The following is a 13,755-nucleotide window of genomic DNA, read 5'->3' on the forward strand; positions in this document are numbered from 1 at the left end:
CACACAGACGTTTGTGTATGTGTATGTATGTGTGTGTGTGTGTGTGTGTGTGAGAGAGAGAGAGAGAGAGAGAGCTGGCTGTAGATGGTGAACGCCGGTGGGAAGAAGTCATTGCAGTGGCAGGTGTATCATCTTTCCCTGGTGTGGTGGTGACATGAAGGATGTTCGATGGGAAGCGGTGAAGCAACCTGTCGGCTGTCAGATGAACACACCACCCCGGGGCGTGTGAAGGCAGAGCGTGAGCCGAGTGTGGATCTGTAATGGATCTTGTTTTTCAGATATTTTTTTTTAACCCAGCTGCAGCAGCCAGTGGAACCTGCTGTGTTGTTGCACATTGAGTTGAACTAATAAAGTATCAATTACCAGTGACACCTTTAGTGATGTCATGTTTTGTTTTTCTCTCCATAATGAGCTTTTTTTTCTCCACCCCCCCCCCCACACTCGTGCTCATTTAAATGCTGACTCACTTATCTCACTGTTAAATACTGTCTATGCTCTCAGTGCTCTGACATGCATTAATCAGATGCATTCCTGTGCACATAGCCAATACTTTGTATCCTGCTTTGTGCTATAAAATGAGCCCAGGAGAGCTTCATTTTTCACAGCCTGCACTTTGCTCGCTGAAAGAGACCTTAATGAACTGTGTGTGTGTGTGCAGGGGTGGGCGGGAAAGCAAGAGCACTTAGCAATATAGTGCAGTGCAGCAAAATGATGATGTTGTGTTTTTAAAACTTTCTGAGTGTTAAATCATCTCTATAACTGGCCACATTATCATGAAATTTGCTATGGTATACATAATACCCAGACATCAACTCCTAATGTCCTGATGTTTACTCCTGATCAACACTGTATCTGACACTGAAACTGTGTCCTAATTCCACACTAGAAGGATTTAAAAAGATTTATTTAAGTCACCTGAGTTTTTGCGCACTATTTACCCACAATGCAATGCACAAAGGAAATTGAGGAGCTGCTCCCAGGTGGAAAAAATTAAAACAAATTTTGGCTGATACATCTCAGAAAAGCCTTTTCTTCATGAGGTTTAGCTGGCAGTACTGTTCCAATCCCTGTATACTAACAGTAAAAACTGGATACTATGAATAATAGTGTATAGTACATCATACACAAGAATAAACTGAATGTTTCTAAGGAATGCATGACCTGTCTTGCAGCAAAATCCACAAATATCCACAAATATCAACATTCAGTTATTAGATTTGTTGAACACATTCTCTTTTCTCTTGGCCAAAAATGTCAATTTTGCCCAAAAGATAACTCTTAAATCAAACAGGTCTTTACATTTATTGAGCACTCTAAACCACTTGGATTTTAATTGTGTGGTGTAGTGAGAGCTGTCACCTCTAGAGGCTGCTATTTAGTCTCAGGGGAAGGAGCTCTGCAGACTCCTCTGAAGCAGCCTTGATAAGTGTCGGGTGCTCTGCCTGTACTTTACCATAATATATAGAAACCTGCATTTCTAGGCTTTAACCATCACATCCCTCCCTCTTGGTCACATATAAAAAAACACAAAGTATTACAGTGTTTTTATGTGGCTTTTTATGATGCTTATGAACATATATGTACTCTGAGTTCACAGCAGACACACCCAGTACTGGTTTAATCCCAGTATCAGGACTCCGTGTCTAAACCCTCTGGGTTCTACATTCCCCCTCACCACTCAAGCACACGTTTCCCCCTGTGGTGAACAGAGGACCTTAACCTATAACATAATTACCCAGAGGCCCTAGGGGTGTGCTTAGTGTACTGGCAGCATGCCCACTTCACATGGCAGAGTGGCAGAGCGCGCACACACACACACACACACAAACACACAAACACACACAGACACAGAGCTCATACTGTATGTAATTTTAGGTGTGGTCCTGCAGACAGGTTGGACCCCTGTGACCACATGATGGCAGAAAAGGAGAAATGTAGAAAGTTTGTGGATTTGTGTTTAGCTTTTGACTAATTCTGTTCATCTTGTGTTTAGTTTTTAGACGTTTTTTAACTTAGTTTACTTTCAGTTCATGTATCTTGAAATCGTTCATAAAAATGTGATTTTTTTTTTACATGCAAACAAATGAAAAAATAAATAATAAATAAAAATTCAGGTTACAGATGAAACTGAAACTTCCTAATATTCAAATATTTTACAACTGTGCACCAACATGCTTTTAACTGATGAAATCAGTAACCTGATACTGTGTGTACTACTTTCACTTTCAAAAAAAACACTAAAAGTATTTGTTTAAAATATAAAAAATATTAAGAACTCTTAACAATGCATCATCATCCATGCTGAATAACCATAAGTGCTCGCTTTACACACAGCTATATATATATATATATATATATATATATATATATATATATGCATTTCAGCTCTGCGTGTGTGTGTGTGTGTGTGTGTGTGTGTGTGTGTGTGTGTGTTTAGACCACCCATGGACATTTCACACTGTAAACAGCCACAGTCAGTGTTTCATTTCTCAAATTTGTGGAAAAAATTGTCAAAATGTGATTCTCAACTTTAATTATAAAATAGGTTAACTTTATATGCAACCCTATGTCCTAGCAATTACATTCATGTACTACAAAATTATTTTCCAATATGGCAAATTTTATTTTACTTCAGTTCTGCTTTTTGTTACGCAAAATAAAGAAGATACTGTTCAGGCAGGTGCAAAATGAAGCTACTGTAGAGGCAACATTCAATCACTAAACACTATTAAGATCCACATATATTTTTTACTGCAAACTGATACTGTATTTGTGCCAATGTACTTTTTTAATACCTCTTTTTCATATAATAAATGACCCACCAAAAAACCTGACTATCCCTCATCTGCAAAAGAAAAAAGTACCATACCCTCCCCCTTTCCTGACACCCCCCGTCCACCTCTAATCATTTTCATACAGTCCCTAACCTCCAGATTGTGGGACAGAGATCACTGACAGAAGCCTGATCAAGGACGCTGGCATGTCTGCGTACACGTTTTGCTCAGTGTTACCCTGATTTTAAGCAAATTGTTCGTGCTCATATAGTTTCAGAAAACTATTCCTGTGTTCCGCCCTGCCTGTCTCATCTACCTATGTGACCTCAAACGCTGCCCTACATCCAAAGACCTACTTAACAATGATAAACTCGGAAGGCCGACGGATGCATTGAGGACAATATCACTGGGGTTTGTTCTACAGCTGAAAGTGTTTTTTTTTTGTGTGTGTGTGTCTTGTAATAATAATAAGCTCCCTGCATATCTCTATATATCACTTTAGGCTACAAACAGCATGAATTAGGTTTGAACATATTAAGATGTTTATTTGACTTTGGTAAGAAGCTGAAATAGCGTGTGGTTCATAACGAATGGCCTTGAAATGTGAATCAGCAGTGTCAACATATTTACCAAAGATTTGCTGAGACTGTATATTTTCCCCTGATGCAGTAATAAAGATGCACAGAGTCACACCTGGGGGCCCGTCCCAATCACAAGCTTGTAGTGAGGGAAGGCACAACGGGGAAATTAACCGTCTTGTTCCGGGACTTAGCTGCATCATTTAGGTTCCTTCTGGCTGGATAGTCATTTTATGGTGATAAATGAATTCTACAGATGATGCCAAAATATTCAGCAGCATAATGCTGTGCTACAACCTGTTCAGATGAGTGTGCTGCCTGCTTTTAACCTGACTTAATAGACAGTAAGTGGTAGTTTAGTATATTTCAAAGTACTCCTACCAACACAGATTCCAGACATTTCTAAGATACTTTCATCACAAATTGATTTCAGTGTAGATAATTTGAGATAAGAACATTTCATTGAGCTTTAGCAGCAGTTGACAAAAGAAGAGAAGAGCGGGTCATCCACTAATCGCAGGGTTGGCAGTTCAATCCCCAGCTCCTCCTCTCCGCATGTCCAAGTGTCCTTGAGCGAGACACTGAACCCCAAATTGCTCCTGATCGACATGCCAGCACCTTGCACGGTAGCTTGCTGCCATTGTTGTGTGTGAGAATGGTTGAATGAGTTACAACAAACTGTAAAGCAGTTTGGACAAAAACAAACTGTAAAGGCAGCCATTTATCAAAACAATCCTACCTCAAGGTCCATTTAATAGCTGTTCTGGGGGCTTTCAATCCTATTGCATGGTCTTCAGCAGTGCATGAAGTCGTTGTCATGGAATTGTAGCCAACATTGATTTAGAATAATCCATGTCCAATTAAACCTGCATTAGCAGGTCAATTTTTGGCCACTGGGGGGCAGCAGAAACAAGCTGTGAACACAACACTGACATATTATACTGAATATAGAAATGACTGCCAAACAGTTGCTTGTTTAAACATCCTGCAGATAAAGGACGAATCAGCATTCATTTGAAGTTGCATTTATAGCTACCTCATCTATGCAAGTCCAATATTCACACTCATTTTAGCTCTGTTGTGGCCTCCACCAACACCTGAGAGAAATATCTGGCTTTTCAGCTGCTAAATGCTGCACTATGTTCACCAGCTGCTCACCAACTGTCTGTTTGGTGCTGGGCAGGAAGTGTATGGTGGGTTTTTTAGAGCCTTTTCCCTGAAAAGGGTTACCTCCTGCGTCTGGAAGCAATGCTTTGAGAGCAGTGGGACGGAATAACAACAATCAAGTTACAGGCCGCAAAACCAAAATAATTAGCTGAAACAAGCTGTAAAGCATAGCGCTGCAGAGTCGGTGTTAAGTCTCTGTAGGTTCATCACTATAAGCGACCCTTTTCACATAGAAGTAGCCATGTCATCCATTGTCAATATAAAAATAAAGATTATTGCAGCTTTAAGGTTCAAGTCCATGACAACTGGGCAAACTCCCATCTGCTGAGGAAGATCAATGCAATATGATAAAAGCTCCAGAATTGCTACTAAATAGACTGAGATGAGATTGTTTTGATATGCAATTTCATATTTTAAATGTGTATATTTTGACAACCAGAGCTCTCAATAAATGTATCAAAGTATATCATCAAAAACAATAGTTTTTAACTTTCTAAATACTCGTCGGTGGTGGAATTCAGTGGATCTCAGACTTAGAATTAAAAGGAAAGGAGAAAAGGCCCCAGGTATGAAAAAGATAGATTTATTTAATGACAAATTAAAACAGAAAAAAGTCAAGGAGTTGAGGGAGAGCAGCAACATTACTGAGACTCCACATGAAGAGAAAGGGAGAGATGATTGGCGTCACCTCCCTCCCTCCTCATAGACAAAAAAGAAAAAAGAAAAAAAAAAAAAAAGAGACTTACCACACAAACAAAAGAGGACAGAGACGAATAGATGAGGAAAAACAATCCAACTCGAGGGGGGGGGGAAACAAACTTTCAGAAGAACAATACAACTTGCTTTTTATCTACAAACACTGAAGTTTAGCCACAAGTTTTACAACTGCCTTTTAATTTTTGCTTTTAAAAGTCATTACAAAAAATGATAATTATGATAATCTCCATTTAATAATAACAATAGCAACATTGTAACGGTAGAAACTGTCCCTCATTCCTGTTTGGGTGATCAGTCAATCAGTGGTTGAGGCCGACACTGGCAGACAGAGCGAGATGGAGGCAGAATAGAGTAAGAGTGGGGAGAGGAAAAGTGAGCAGGCTTCTTGTCAAACGTCCATCTCTCTCACACTCACGCACTCACGCGCGCACACACACACACACACACACACACCAGAGTTCTTCTCTCTCATACGAAAAAAAAAGACAACTACAATAATTAAAAAGAAACAAATTTAAGCAATAAACCCCGAAAGAAAAACTTTGACTCAACTGAAATGCAGTGTTTTTCCTCTTCCTCACAAACACACAAAAAAAAAAACAGACCCTTATATTTCTCCATCAAAAAGCTCCAACACACACACTCAATTCATCCACTGTTACACCTACACACACAGCTTGTAACGTATACAACAGGTGTGTGTCTGTGTGTGTGTGTGTGTGTTTGTGTGCGTGTCAGAACTCCACTGTTGTCGCCACTCCGTGAAAAAGAAAAAAAAAAAAAAAGAAATCCAGGGCTGTTGTAGCTGAGAGCCTTCTGAAATCCATACAGTATGAGAGCAGTGTCTGTTCTAATAACTATCAATGACAGTCAACTATTTAAACAGTGTCCGACGCACAATCTTTAGCCTTGGGTGGACTGATGTGGGCCAGATGTGGACCGGAGGGAAACCAGATGAGCCTGTGTGGATGTTTTAAGTGGTAGATGTAGATGGACGCCTGCAGGCTGAGCTCCATCGCTGCAGATCCGAGGTCCTGCACAGAAAGTGGGTGCTACAACCAGCATCCATGTCTATGAGAGGGTTGCAGTCCAAACCATCGATAGCCATGTCGGTCACAGGTGAAAATAAATACCAAAATCTGGGAGAAAAAAAAAAAAAAAAAACTTCATGAGGCTCTGGGTTCCAGAGCTGGATTAAATGAAGACGGCCACCGCGCTCCGGCCGTGTCATCCGGCCGTGTCATCCGACCACACCGGCGCTCGCAGCCCTGCGGGTGTCGGTTAGCGTGTGAACCGTTCGATCCAGGAGGTCTGACGGGTTCTGAGGTGGATTATGAACAGAAGGGAGAGGGGAGGGGGGAGAGGTGGGGGGGAGCTAGATAGCTGGCTAACTGCCTAGCACTGACCAAGAGTCCGTGTTGAAATATATAGCTTGAGCCTTCCTCGGTGTGTAGCTGTCAGGGCACAGAGCTGCTCGGTGACCAGCCTCCAGCGTCTCGGAGTGAAGGCTGGAGAGCTGTAGTGTCTGAAATGTCTGAGGAGGACTGAGGGGGGGGAGGAGGGGGGGAAGAGGAAGTATGAAAGGGAGACACTAAAATAAGAGAGTGAGAAGCAGGAGTGGTGGGAAATCACTCGGGGAGAGAGACGCTGACGAAGAGACAAGAGAGTTTGAACAGCTTGTCAGTTTGTGTCCGTGTTTATGACCGAGAGAGGGCGAGACCGCATGTGCGTGCATGAGTCTCACATATATATGTTTATATGTGTGTGTTTATAAGGCTATAGCCATCACTACAGTTATGTCCTTGTGTTTTTTTCATTCCTCCACTCATCCATCTATTCATTCATCCATCCATCCATCCATCCATCCATCCGTCCCACCCACCCCCTGGGCCTCCACGGCTGCCTGATCAGACAGTCCAGTTCCACATCAAGTCTATCTCAAGGGGTGAGGCAGAGAGAGAGGGGCGCTGTGAGGTCACAACTGATTTGACCCCCCCCTAAAAAAATGCCCCCCGAAACAATCTGTAACTTTTTTTTTTGACCCCCTTCTCTTTGAAGTTCTTAGCACATGGAGATGGTGACGTTGATGCCCAGGTTGCCGTTCTCGGCGAACAGCTGTGCGATGGACGTGTCGAACACCAGGCAGTCGCTGTTCATGATGGCCGTAGCGATGCCCTCGTGGATGGAGCGCGGCGTGGCCTCCCAGGTCAGGCGGCGCCGGTGGCCGTTCAGCTCCAGCCGGTAAGCGAAGTTCTCGGCTTGCTTGCGAGTCCCAATGAGCTGCACGATGGCAAAGAACTGCTGGTGGCCGTCGTACTTCTCCTGCTTCTCCAGCACCAGCATGAAGTGGAAGCCGAAGCATGACTGCATCATTACCCAGTCCACCGCGCCCGGCAGGTTGATGTCTGTGGCCAGGAACACGATGTCCTCCCCCTGGAGAGACACACACACAGGTTGAACAGCGTTACGCATGATTTCTTTAAGCTTCAATATAAACAGGAAGTGTTCCAACATTGCCATTCCTAAAGCCATGCATGGCCAAAAAAAACCCAAAACACTGCTTACTTGTATACGTATTTATCATGTTGCATCCACACATACAGTGTATCAACAGTCTATAAATATGGTGATGTTGATGAACTGAGTGTGCATGAAACTGATGGAAAATACCAACTATTGTGATGTATGCAGGGTCACATATTGAGGATGGAGAGCAAGCAGAAGGCAACAGCTGCCTCGAATAAACACAGTATGGAGCAGGAGTGGGATTACTGGTAGATGTGACACGGTGGTGGTGAGTAATCTAGATAAGAATTATGATCACGCTGATGTTTCCTCATTCTTGGCGAGCAGTGATAGATTAAAGTGAAGAGGAGAGTCCTTTCTGCTGACTAAGATGCTGGTACTGAACTTTGGAAAAGGCAAATGGTAGTAGAAGCATTTTGTAGTTTTTGGGTGTTGACGTAATGAAAAAAAACAGAACCCTAAAGCTGGAGCAAAGAGTAGATTGTGCTCATGACAATTTGTTTTTGAGTCACGACTAAAATGATTAAAACATACATAATGTCATCTGTAATATAATATCATGCATTTATAAAAGAAATGGAATCAGTTTGTGGAACTATAAAGGCATGCTTTTACAAAATAAGCAGTGTGGCAACTCATTTCTGGTACGTGAAGAGGACGGGGGGAGGAAAGCCTGACCTGCAGCGTGGTGATGGACTTGTGCTGGTGCATCAGGTGAGGCATGACGGCGTCCAGAGAGCCCTGCCACTTGCAGGATGCGCCTGGGCAGGGGCAGGAGTACGGCCGGAACTCGCACAGCTCTTCGTGCTCCGTCTTGTCGGTGTGAGGCAGGGTGACTTCGCAGCCCGATGAGGCGTACTTGCAGGGGAAGAGGACAGAGTTGGCCACCTTCTCCATGGCCAGGTTCCTGATGGAGCCCAGGGGACCTCGGCAGGTGGGGCAGCAGGTGAGCTTGGGCCGACAGTTGGAGCATACCTGGGAGGGGAACGCGTAAAGACGAGTCAGTGTTTATCTATGAGACGTTCTTCTCTTTGGAGGAGTGGGAAAGACTTCTGAAATGGGATTGCTTCTAAATTTTCACTGAAATTTAATTAGAAAATTGTACCTGTTTATGCATCATAACTGGATTTTTGTCCTTGACCTTGTATTGCATTTTAACTGGATATTGTGTTCGCTCATTTGTTGCGTGCGACACTTGTATTTTTCTGTTTGTATTGTTTGTGTTTATTGTTGTAACAATGTTTATTCTTCTCTCTTGGCCAGGTCACTCTGGAAAGAGATTTTAATGTCAATGAGACATTGACCTGGTTAAATAAAGGATATATATCAGCGATGTAGTCCAGGAAATACAATACTCAACATTCCTCCTAATGCCACCAGTTCAAACTGATGCCTAGAAATTGAACATTTTCTTCTGAATTACAATCAATCAAACATATAAAACTGGTCAAGTTCTGGGACGCTATTTTTTAACCATTTCACATATGGAAAAAAGAATTTAATGGAACAAGTGAAAAAATAAAGAATACTTAATACTGAGTGAGATAGTTGGATATAGTGGTTAAAATAGTTGCTATTTATTAGTAAAAAACACCGTGACAAATATATATTGAGGTGGAAATAGAAGTGTATTCACTGAGAGGCAGATTAGGTTATGATTAATGAGTAAATACTAATATATAATACTAATAAAACAGTCAGCTTTATTACACCAATTAAATACTGATCTCTGAAGGTACTGTTGAGCCCAGTAATAAGACTACTCTTTCCCATGGGAACACTTGCTAACAATATTTATACATTTAATATGTCCTTAACTTTGTGCATTATGTCTCTAACACACCCACACACATTTTTTTCTGATTTAAAATTTTATGCAAACGGGACACTCGAGCTGACATCTAAGATGTACAGCGTACAACGACCGGATTGGGTTACTTTCCGGGCTGGACCGTACATACCAGGTGTCCAGACTGGCATTGCAGGATGGGGGGTAGGACATAGTCGAAGCAGACGGGGCACTCGAACAGGCTGGCCAGGTCACTGTTGGAGGCAGTGGTGCCTGACAGGGTGGGCACGCGCTGGGAGGGGGGGCACTTGGAGGTTCCTGTGGGCAGCGCGGTGGCAGTCTGGCGACTCATTTCTGGTAAATGGAGAGAGAGAGATGGAAAGAGAGTGCCATGATAAAGTTGTCAGAGGGTAATATGGCGCTGAAGTCTTTGTATCAGAGAAAAAAAAAAAAAGTGTGGCTGATTTTCTACACAAGTCCTTTCCTTGTAACTCTTCTTACTTACCCGCTGCACATCTATGAGTTATGACTGCTAGGTCCCTGGCTGTATACCTCTGACACCCCTACATCAAAGCTGATGGCCAATCCACTAAAAAGAGATGAGGATGATAGGGCAGACAGAGACACAACATGCTGAATTCCGCTGAGATGGTATAGTTGGCGTATGTGATATGATGTTAAGTCATATCTGTCATCTTAAGTTCCTCAGTAGATTAAACAATTACCTTATACTTTATTTTTAACTCTATCCTAATGTCAGAGCTCCCTAAACTTTAAGTCTTCATCTGTTGCACAGAAATATTCACTAACCAGTATTTACAGTGTAAAAAACATCCTGTTATACTAGTATTTTCAAAGCTGTGAGACCACCAAGCTTTTACCATCAGGTGAGACGGTTCAATTCAGCTCCTGATGAACAAACGTGCAGCAGGAAATATAACTGGTCTCCTTGTATGTTTATGCCAGTTGCGCTATTCAACTTACATGACATGCAGGCACATGATGAGCTAATCTATTCCCATCTCTTACCATGCTTCATAGCTCTCTCGCAGTTTAAAAAAAAAAAAAAAATCAAGCAGAGCCACAATCCACTGTATGTGTTTGCTGTATACAGCATGAACTGCCATCAGCAGTAAAACATGTCAGAATCAAGTATCCAGCAAGCATATTGTTCTGACAGGTAACTGCTGTCCAAGTGTCCATGTGTATATAAATGTAAAATCAATTATCAAACAGCTTTACTGCCTCACACAAGTAACTGGTGCAGTTGCCCACTTGTCCATACTCACTTCCCAGTCTGTATGACTGCTGTAGGCTACGAAGCGCCTGGAACCACAATAAATTTGTGCTTCAAACCAATATGCCTGCGGTTTTGGCAGTTTAGACACTGGTTACTGCAGGCATTTGGATTTCATTTGAAGCATACAGACTGTTTAAGAGGAATATACCATCTCTATAAGACCTTACGGTATCTTCACTTGACAAAAACAAGGCTACATGAGGAATGAGCAGAAAACACGTCTCTCTATGTACAACGTATTTATTACTGTCCCGGCAACAAGTCGGAGCTGCGCAGATTTTCTTCGTCACATATATAAAAAAAGAACAACCAGACAGTAAAGTGAACTCAGATGTGGTGTGTGTGTGTGGAGCTGCTGTTTCCTATCGTGCTGAGCTGTTGCCTTGGTAACATGTTTGTGGTTAAGTATGGGACGGCCTGTGGAGCAGAGCAAAGGCGAGGGGTAGAGAAGAGGAACAGAGTAAAAATGATGGGTAGGAGAAAAAAAAAAAAGGTATGTGCTGAGAAGAGAAGAGCTATTGGAGATGAAAGGAAGGAGGGTGGAGAACAGGATAAGAAAAAAGGAAGTGAGAAGCAGTAGAGAAAGAATGAGACAGCAAAGTCTGGGGTCAAGCGGGTCAAGTACATCAGGAGCGGACATAGGAGCTGTGTAGCTTAAAAAAAAAAGTGAATAAGAACATGAAAAACATATGACGGCTTAACAGAAAAAAAAAGGAATGACAAATGTGCAAATAAGCAAAGAGTGGATGCAGAACTCTGCTAGCTGGCATAGTTCATCCTTTTTATAGCCCTGCCCACAGACAGACGCAGCATAGGGTGACCCGGAACAGAGAGGAGAAAATGTGGAGAGAGGAGAAGATACTACGTGTGGGAGGTGAAGACAAGAGAATGAGGTGGTGAGACAGCACAGCAATATGTAGACAGTCCAACAGCTGGGAAATTTCACACCCACAAGTGAAAAAGCTGCCAAATCTTTAGTCAGGGCTGCTCAATTTGTCTAACCTCACAGATAATTTGGCAACCGCAATTTTAAAGTGTTAGAAAATACTTTGTTGTTGGGAGTCAGAGAGCATCGAAGGTGGTCTTCCCTGACATGTTTACTCTCTAAACATATTTTTGCACATTAGAGGACATTAGGAGGCGTATTCATTTGTGAAAAAAAAAAAAAAAAAAGGTAAATGTTGCTTTTTTTCTTCTTAACTTTATGATTTTTTTTTTTGACTCCCACTACTAAAACACAGCTAAAAAAAACCTGCTTTTCAAGCACATTAATTAGTTCCAGCCCTGCTTCCAGGGAAGCCGTTTAAATTTCAGTGATTTCCTGACATTTTTGACCACTCCCAGCAGGTTTTAGGGTCGACCAGTAACCGTGAATACCAGATGATGATGTAGATAGAGTCACCACATTAGTTGCATAAGCTTGCCTCTTGCGTCTAGCTCGGTAGCTGGCAGCAGTGCCAGCAGGCAGACAGCTTCTTTAAAGTGCATGTGCTAGGGTAAAGCTTCTTGTGCCAACTGCAAAAGTAAAAACTAGATCTAATGAGAGACGGTATTAGCTAGCTGCCCCTGTGCCTGCCTGCCTGCCTGCAAACATCTGCTGCGATGGAGATAATGCCTTAGCAGCTATTAATAGCCCTTCTTAGCTGGCTAACATGCTAGCAGCAGCACTAAGAGCAGTGGGACCAAATTAGCTCAGGACATTCAGTTAGGCCAAGGCCAGGGTCACTGTCAGCTAGCATGCAAGCCTGAAATAGCTAACATGGGGTAGCTTTGTACAGACAATAACTAATTTGGCTAATTCAGCTTGAGGACAATGCCTCAAAGAGGGTCATTTACTATAAATGCGTAGCTTCAGCAGAGTATTAACACTGCATATTCCTTTCTTCAAGGTATTCATATAAAATGTATTTTTAAAGTGTTGGTATTTTGACATCCAAGTTGTAAATAGGGCTGCAACTAATGATTTTTTTCTATTATCGATTAATCTGCTGATTATTTTCTCAATTAATCCGCTAATCATTGGTCAATGACTCATCAGAAACCAGTGACATATGCCCATCACAACATGCTACAGCACAAGGTGACATCATTAAATGTTTTGATTTACCTGACCAACAGTCCAAAACCCCAAAAATTCAACTTACTATCATGTAAGACCAAGAAAAGCAGCATAGTCTGACCATCAAATGTGTCATTTTTGCTTGAAAAATTACTTAACGATGAATCGATTGTCAAAATAGTTGGCCATTAATTTTCTTTTGTTGCAGCTCTAATTGGAAACTTGTGCTATATTTTTATTGAGCTTTTAATTTTAGCAAGCACAGCAACTTGCTTTCTAACCAACTGTGTTTCATCAAATTCTCACTGCTAACTAATATTGTGTAATGCCCTCAATATATCTTGGAAATTGACATTTTGCCTTAGTCGAGTAAGGCAAAAAACTCAAGTCATGCACTTAAATGTGTAGCGTAGTCCATGTGTGGTGATGTGTGAAGAAAATCTGCCAGCTGTGTGTGTGTGTGTGTGTGCTGAGGAAGTTTGTGTGGTTTGGGTGTGGCTGATTGGTACTGCTGTCAAACAAGAGAAACACTGCAGTGACTGCTAGATATGACAGTCACTGGAAGTCAGAGAGAGAGAGAGAGAGAGAGCTCCATGTGGCTGTAAATATGATGATCATAATAATAATAATAATAATGATAATAATAATGATGATGATACACTCCTTCATTTCAGGTCAAAGTGCCTCCAGAGGATGCTGACAGTGGCTTGAAATGAATAATGGGCTACAGTTAATATAACATGAAGAATACTGACTGCAGCTCAGTCAGCAGAATCACTGTATGGCTAAACATACTTTACTGAAATAGATCAACACTGGACCTCGACCAGGAGGCCAGGAAAGGG

General features: G+C 41.9%; 1 protein-coding gene across 3 annotated transcripts in view; it reads right to left on the bottom strand.

The window, feature by feature from the left end:
* Nucleotides 1–5,086: 5,086 nt before the first annotated feature.
* Nucleotides 5,087–13,755, bottom strand: part of siah1 (siah E3 ubiquitin protein ligase 1) — a 29,581-nt gene continuing 20,912 nt past the window's right edge. For 2 of the 3 annotated variants that reach the window (XM_067588746.1, XM_067588745.1), the window contains exons 3-5: nucleotides 9,724–9,905; nucleotides 8,441–8,737; nucleotides 5,087–7,669 (exon numbers count right to left, since the gene is read on the bottom strand). In XM_067588746.1, the coding sequence (XP_067444847.1) occupies nucleotides 7,298–7,669; nucleotides 8,441–8,737; nucleotides 9,724–9,905 (851 nt within the window). In that variant the 3' untranslated portion in view covers nucleotides 5,087–7,297. Of the gene's footprint in view, nucleotides 7,670–8,440; nucleotides 8,738–9,723; nucleotides 9,906–10,056; nucleotides 10,141–13,755 lie in introns of all 3 variants that reach the window. The other variant, XM_067588747.1, reaches the window with a different exon arrangement.

Source organism: Thunnus thynnus, chromosome 5 (genome assembly GCF_963924715.1).
Source record: "Thunnus thynnus chromosome 5, fThuThy2.1, whole genome shotgun sequence".
NCBI classification, from domain to species: domain Eukaryota; kingdom Metazoa; phylum Chordata; class Actinopteri; order Scombriformes; family Scombridae; genus Thunnus; species Thunnus thynnus.